General features: G+C 50.3%; 1 protein-coding gene across 1 annotated transcript; it reads right to left on the bottom strand.

Annotated features, from left to right (window-relative positions):
- Positions 1–215: 215 nt before the first annotated feature.
- Positions 216–7,718, bottom strand: LOC309399007 (glutathione S-transferase theta-1-like). The gene is made up of 6 exons (XM_081966411.1): positions 7,510–7,718; positions 7,173–7,235; positions 5,444–5,519; positions 3,371–3,521; positions 1,209–1,385; positions 216–437 (listed from the first exon to the last, which is right to left on the bottom strand). Exons 1-6 carry the CDS (start codon positions 7,619–7,621, stop codon positions 237–239), a joined length of 780 nt encoding a protein of 259 aa, XP_081822537.1. The 5' UTR covers positions 7,622–7,718; the 3' UTR covers positions 216–236.
- Positions 7,719–7,961: the final 243 nt, after the last annotated feature.

Here is a 7,961-nt window from a genome sequence, read left to right as displayed (position 1 = left end):
AAGCTGTCAGACGAGCCAGCCAATCCGAACACCGGATTTTCCCCGCTCTCAGCCAGGTCGCGTTTTAACCAATCAGACGCGACCTGGCTGTTGCTAGCGCAGATGCCGGCTGTCAGGGGGAAATCCCTGACGTCATCTGCCAGGATATAACAGACATAATTCTAAATGAAAAGTTAACAAATCCGGAGAGGGAAAGATGACCGGCTACGCTATGCTCTCTTTTGAAATTCCTTTACTCATCTCATCATCTTCAACAATACGGGGGCCAGTTGTTCCTTCAGCTGTGGATCGATCTGGATGGTGCTCAGTTTACTAATGTTCAGGATCAGTTCATGTGCTTGCAGGAAGAGCTCCTTTCCGATGACATCTTCTGTCCGTTTGCGCCATTCTGCCAGTCTGGGCCTTTCCTTGAAAATGTCACATCCGACGCCCACAGGCTGAAGAAGCAAGGAAGGAAATGCAGAGGTTGGCAAAGGGCGACATCAGATCAGCTGGCAGAAGATCGGGGCCTGTCTGCTCTCTAGCCTGAGCCACTGAACCTGACCAGGCCCCACAGGCCCCACAACCTGCCTCTGGGCCCCCAGGGTGCCTGCGCACCTCCCTTCTTGTCCCACCAGAGCTGGGCTTGTTCTAATGCAGAACTCCCTTCCTGAAGGCTGCTCCCGGAGGGGACTCCTTTTGCAGGCAGCTAGAGATGCCCTTTCATACGTCAAGGAGTGCAGCAGGCAGAGGAAGAGGAGAAAATGGCAGAGAGAAGAAATGGGACTAGTCCAGACTAGGATTCTAATCCGAGCCAGAGTCTCAGAGGAGACCCTTCCTGGATGTCATGAGGATAAAAGGGAGAGAGTGGGAAGCTCATTCAGACTTGCCAAATCCTGCTCCTCGGGCCTTACAGTAAAAGTGGTTTTAGTAGGCAGGCCTTGGATTTCCTAGTCTGCTCTAGTTGGAAGGGCCGGGAAAGCCCCATTGCACCTTTGAGAGGAAGGACCCAGCAGCTGCTCTGGGTCATCAGAGCCCCCTCTTCATTCGCCTCTAGCTCTTTGGCTGTTTCCCCCCCCCCATGCCCACCCCTCTCCGGATCTTTCCGTTGCTTCATTAGTGAATTTACTTCCCTGAGAAGCCTGGCGCTTTGCCCAAGGCGCAGCCCTCTGCCACTGAAGGGCAATCAGGCGCAGGGGAGGATGAGGGCCCAGCACCCTTGGGGTCACCTGCATGAGATCCACGATGGCCACCAGGTCCGCAAGGGAGACTTCGCTGCCCACCAGGAAGGGCTTGTCCTGGAGAAACAACCCCTCAAACTGATCCAGCGCCATGACTAGCCCGTCCATCACCTCTTGCAGTTTCTCTGGTGGGAGCGGCTGGCCCGTGAAGAGCGGGATCAGCACCTGCAGCAGAGGGAGGAGACTGGTCACCCCTACCAAAAAGTATCCCAGGCCCCCCTGGGAAGGATCAGTTGGGCCTCCTCAGGGGCCTGCTCAGTTTAGAAACCAAGGACCCTTTCCCTAGATGTGGAGGAGGCTGACCGAGCAGGACAGTCCACACAAATTCCATGTCAGAAACATTTGGAAGTCCAAACATACTAAAATTCCTCTATTGAAATGCCATTCTGTCATTTGACAGAGAGTCTGTGTGGGAGATGCCTGCCCAGTTCTTCCTTCTTCCCTTCCCCCTTTTTTTAACCCAGCCAGGGCAAAGTGAAGCTCCCCGCCTTCACCTGACATGAACACACCTGGGCATTTGAGGATTCTCCCCACCCCCAGGAAAAGGCCTTACACTCCTCCCAGGTGCTTCTATTTTCTGAGCCAGAAATGCACACCTCGCTTGCTGTGTTTGCTTTGACTTAAGAAAGTAAACACTGCTCCCTCCTTCTGTAATCCCATTAAGCCCAAAATCTACCCAAGAGGCGTATGTACTCTCCCTCTGGATTCTTTGCTCTTTTAAGCAAGAAAAAGAAACTCTGTCCTTGCTACCTCATGAGTAAACGAATCGCCTTCATGTATAGCTGTACATCTGGTGCTTTAAATGCCCCCCCCCCCCCCCCGCTTAATAGTAGCAAAAGTAACCAATCCATCTGAATAAGGGGAGAATATGAAGGAAGCTACTTTTTCTGTTAGTGGGTGAACTGTGGCACTTGTTCTCCCAAGACCCCTTGTTGGAAACTGGACTGCACAGCCTTTGAAAGCATTTAGAGAGCTCTGCATGTCTGCATCCAAAACCATTTGCATAGCTACCTGGACCCTGAGCAACACAATTCAGCACTCTCTTTGTAAACTGTAGGCTGGAGCTTCAGGGGAGTTGGCTGCCCAGGAGAGGCACCCCTGCCTTGTCCCTTGGACAAGAGGGGCCTTGACACGAAGACACCAGCCACCATTCCTTTCCAAAGAAGCAGAAACGGTGGATGGCCGAGCAGGCTGATTGAAAGAGACTTGTCAGCTGCTTGTGGTGTCTCCATGGCTTTGGTGGGACCAGAGAAATGAGCTACGGGAGAGTTTGGAAGGCCACCCATGTCCTGTTCTTGGGATGCTCCTGTGGAGACAGAGCTGCCTCAGGGAGGAGGAGCTTCTTAGCGGTGACCACCACAGGCAGCTGAGGTCACAAACTGTGGCGTTCCTCTGAAAGTGGATGGATAGATGGATGATCAACAAAAGGCCTGCTCCCTTTTCAACATGGTGGGTTCCAGGGAAGAAACTACTGTGTTTGTGAATGCTGACCTTTGACCCTGAGCCACATGGCAGCCTGTAGTAGGATAGAGATGGGAGGAATGGGGAAATGTGGGGAGAGAACCAATTCAACCGCCTGGAGCGAAGCTATTGATCACTGGGCCCTAATATATGTGAAGAAAATAATCTCAGAATAAGATAAAATGTAAATTACTCCTTTCCTAGGAACACTAACTTCCTAAGAAAATGTGTTTTTCTTTCAAAAACCAACCTTTCCTTTGGGGTAAACCATATTCTGCATCAAACTGTTTTGATGGGTTTTTTTTAAAGTATAATCTTTATTGTCATTGTACTTAAATACAACAATTTTTTTTTAAAAAAAACATCTTTTCTTCCCTTCAATAGCATTGCACTGGGGCTCAAAGGAGGAGAAGGTTCTATCTGCCTCCACCACATTTACAGAAAGAGGGGAGGGAATTCCTCTCCTCACCCATCCAGTGAAGCGTTGCTGCCCATAAGACCCTGGCCTGAAAAGCAAGGCAGCTGCAACCTCTCAAAAGAAGAAAGGTAAAAGCAACCTGGAGAAAAAGCAAAGATTTGGGCACATTTTATAATGAAGAAAGATTGGAGGTTTCAACTATTAAGAATAGATCTTAAATCTGGGTCGAGCTGAAACTTCCCAAATCTCCAGAACCTGTTCAAATTCTCACCTTAATCCACATTGTTTTGGGAGCATTGGATCTGATGTTCGCTTGATGCCACGATAGGTATTCGTCCACCTTTGCTCGTTTCTGTAGGTCAGATGGGTACCAGTGATCTGGGGTGTTGTATTTGCGACTCAAATACAAAAGGATGGCCGTGCTGACCACGGATTCATGGAAATCGAGGAGGACAGGATCACAAAAGGAAGGCAGGAGTTAGTTTCTGCAGAGGAGGAGCTGGTGAGCAAACACAACTGAGCATCTGGCTTAATTAAAGCACTTCAGAATGTGGATTGTCAAAGGTGAAACAACTGAGACAAGCAAAAGTATTCTGGCCTTTCAGTTGTCCATCTGGTCTACTGAAGTTCTCCAGAACATTTCCAGATGTCTCATGTAAAATAAGAGAGAGCGGTATGGCGGTTCTGCTCCATTTTTGACCCTCCCACTGCTCCTCTATCCTGGTCCTATTAGACCTCTCGGCGGCTTTTGATACCATCGACCATGGTATCCTATTGCGCCGGTTGGAGGGGATGGGAGTCGGAGGTACCGTTTTGCGGTGGTTCGGCTCCTACCTCTCCGACCGGAGGCAATGTGTGTTGACAGGGGGACAGAGGTCGACCCCGAGGCCACTCACTTGTGGGGTGCCACAGGGGTCGGTCCTCTCGCCTCTCCTGTTCAACACATATGTAAAGCCGCTGGGTGAGATCATCCGTGGTTTTGGGGTTGAGTATCACCTCTACGCTGATGATACTCAGCTGTATATTTCAACTCCAAACCACCCCAACGAGGCTGTTGAAGTAATGTCCCGGTGTTTGGAGGCCGTCGGGGTCTGGATGGAGGACAACAGACTTAAACTCAACCCCTCCAAGACTGAGTGGCTGTGGCTACCGGCACCTCGATTCAGCCAGCTGATTCCATCGCTGGCCATAGGGGGCGAGCAGTTGCCCCCTGTGGAACGGGCGCGCAATTTGGGCGTCCTCCTTGATGCCCGGCTGTCAATGGATGACCATGTGGCGGCCGTGGCAAGGGGGGCGTTCCACCAGGTTCGCCTGGTGCGCCAATTGCGCCCCCTACTGGACCGGGATGCCCTACGCACGGTCACTCATGCGCTGGTGACGTCCCGCCTGGATTACTGCAACGCTCTCTACATGGGGCTGCCCTTGGGACGCGCCCGGAGACTGCAGTTAGTTCAGAATGCAGCCGCGCGGGCTGTGATGGGGAGTACGAGGTACTCCCACGTAACACCTCTCCTGCGCGAGCTGCATTGGCTACCTGTGGTTTTCCGGGTGCGTTTCAAGGTGCTGATTACCATCTTTAAAGCGCTCCATGGCACGGGACCTAGTTACTTGCGGGATCGCATCCTCCCACATACATCCCTGCGGCCAATACGCTCACACAGGGAGGGACTTCTCCTGGTGCCATCCACTGGACAATGCCGGCGGGCGACACCGAGGAGTAGGGCCTTCTCTGTGATGGGCCCAACCCTCTGGAATGACCTCCCCCCCGACATTAGAACCACTTCTGACCTCCGCTCCTTCCGGCAAAAACTGAAGACCCACCTGTTCCGATTAGCAGGCCTGGCATAATTCAACTGTCCCTCCTGGCAAACGCACTATATCTGGTTATTTTAGGGGTTTTTTAATTCACTGTATTTGTTTTTAGGGGTTTGAACTTATTTTAATCTGCTTTGTACAGTTCTTTTAATGTCATTCTTACCTCCTCCATGTCAACTGTCAATTGTACATACTTAATTTTATTGTATCTGATATATTTTGTATGAACTGTACACCGCCCCGAGTCCCTTTCGGGAGAGGGGGCGGTCTAGAAGCATTAAATTAAATTAAAAAATTAAATTAAAATTAATCAAACTCAGGAATGAATATCTTGCTATCTGGTGTCATCTGGGATAAATAAAAAGAGACTTCCAGAATTAATGTCTTTAGCTGTAACACCATTGTGTCCCCTGACCTCAAACTTGCAGATGCTCCCAGCTTCTTTGTTCCCTGTTCGGCCACCTCCCACCGCTCTCTCCAAATATGGCTTTAGACTAGGAGAAACAGGGGTGGGGGAAACTCTCCTTACCCTTCTGCCAAGATGAAGGTCTCATCCTTCAAGACAGGGACTTTCTTCACTCTTGTGCTCTCCTTGCGCTGTGACCCTTGAAGTCAAAAGCAGATGTTCCACCATGAGGCTTGAAAGAGACTAAAAGCAGAGAAGCCCCCCTTCCCTTAGTTCCTGGCTATGTCTGTCTGGAGCGGAGAGCAGAAATCTCCTTTCACCCAAGTCTTTTCTGCATTACAGCTGGAAAGATGGATTGCTAATAAGTTGCACCTAAGTGTCCCTCTGAGATTGTAAAGGGAGAACTGTCTGAGCTCTGCTTTCTGCAGTTGAAATTGACCAGAAAACTGGATGCTTTCAGATAATCTCAGAATTAGATTCTTCTAGCACAGTGGTTCTCAACCTTCTCAATGCCTTTAATACAGTTTCTCATGTTGTGGTGACCCCCAACCATAAAATTGGTGTCTCGGTTCCTAAGACCATAGAAAATATGTGTTTTTCGGTGGTCTTAGGCAACCCCTGTGAAAGGTCGTTCAACCCCCAAAGGGGTCCCGACCCACAGGTTGAGAACCACTGTTCTAGCAAATCTGATATGGATCAGAAATGGGGGTGGGAGAACCTGTTTTCCACCCAGGGAAGCAGTTGAACAGACAGCACAGCAATAGCTGTGAACTCGCAACTTTTAAGTTACAAATGTGAATGCAGCATCATATTCCAGACTTCGTAGCTATCACACTTTTCGCGGCTCGCTCAAACAGGGTTTGTTCTGGGGAGGACAGCATGTGGCTCCATAAGAGAAAGCCCATGGGAACCGGGATGGGAAGAGGGCTCACTCACAGAACAATTCCAGGTACGGAGGGGCTGTCCTGCCTCAAGTTTTTTTTGAACCGAAGCTGATTTTGAGAGGTCAGGTAAGCAAGATGGAAATGGAGAAACCACTGAAGGTTTACTTTGGAAAATGAATAATGAATGTTGGGATTTATTTATTTCTGTGCATCTCTAATCTCTCCAGAAACAACAGTAGCAATGCAAATATGATAAAGATCCTTTTATAAACTGCCAGGTCACAAGAAATCCAGAGCACCTTGGACTGGGATTACAGAAAGACTGTGCTGAATAAAACACTCAAAGGTGCTTTGAGCAGCCACAGAGGCAAAGTTCAAGAACCAGGTCACTTATCTTATCGGAGAAAGAACCCCGTCCCCTTTGGGTGCAGAAAAAAACGTTCTTTTTGCAACCTCAAAAGGCCCTTTGGACCCTTTCAAGTTGTATTTACATAGCAAACAGGGAACTTGGCACCGCTGCAGGAGAGATTTCAGTGAAATTGCTGGGGGCAGGCACTTATTTACATACCCCCTCCTTTCCCCAGGGTGTTATTGTGGCTCTGTTAGGACACGCCATGCACACCTGAAGCCCCGAAGGAGGGAAACAGTGGCAGGCATTTCCAACAGCTGCTGGTGGGAAAATCCTGCCGGATTCCTGATAGTTAAGGCAACTCAGCAAGAAAAGAATATTATACTTTGAGCAGGTGGTCAACGGTTACTCTGAAAGTGAACAGCTCTCATGTTCTCCTCTCCTCTGCTGAGAAGTCAAGAGTTTCCTGGTTCACAGTTCTGCCTGGAACTGAAATTCATTCCACCCATTTGGGGAAAAATAATCGGAGTGCCAAATTACAGTACACCCCCCTCCCCCTCTCTGCACATGCAGGCCAGACCTTGGTTTTCCAGTCATATGAAGCCTGAGCTCCTCTTACCTGATGGGGGTGTTTCCCTCCCTTCCGCCTCTGCTCCAGGCACCTTGGTCCCCAGGATAGAATCTGGCAAGAGGAAGGCACCAGCATGACGCATTGTGTAAGACCTTCCCTCTAGTCGTCCCCCCCCCCCCCCGCTCAGGCTGCTCTGCTATCACCATGTGGGAGAGTCCCCTCCTGTTTCTGATGGGCCCCATGAAATCTATCAAACAAGGCAAGGCCCACCCAGCCCTTGCCCAGAGAGAGCAATGGGTTCCCTCTGAAGGAGGCTCCGTCTCCTTCTCCCCCAGCTGAGAAAAGTCCCTTCCCCCCATGCTTGCCCGTGTGGGGCTCTCCTCACCTTTGAACAGCTCCACATTTTTCAGCTCAAAGGGGATGTGGTTCTTCTTGGCAAAGATATAGACCGCCCGGCAGGGCTGGGACAGAAGGTCCAGGTAGAGCTCCAGCCCCATTCTTCCACCAGCTGGATGGATGGAGTGGCCGAGTACTAGGAAGGGAGGCTGGTTCTCACATGCCTCCTTCAGCGAATGGCTCGCCCAGAAGGGAAAACAGGGCAAAGAGCTGAAAACTGGGAGCCAGGCCAGACCAAGTTCCGCCCTCAGGGGCAGGCAGGAACAACGTTTTTGAAAAAAAAGACGAGGGACGAGGGAATAGCCACGGGGCCGAGGAGGAGAAAGTCTGGGGAAAGCAGCCACAACGACCCACTATGAGGTTAAGTGGGCGGGGTCATCTCTAGGGGGCGTTATGAGATTTCTTGGTTGTGGCAAATTTCACACGCTGTTTGGAAATGCC

This window comes from Natrix helvetica, assembly GCF_964273705.1.
Source record: "Natrix helvetica genome assembly, chromosome: 14".
NCBI classification, from domain to species: domain Eukaryota; kingdom Metazoa; phylum Chordata; class Lepidosauria; order Squamata; family Natricidae; genus Natrix; species Natrix helvetica.
Note: the sequence above shows the minus strand (reverse complement) of the source record. Positions and strands in the feature narration are given on the sequence as shown.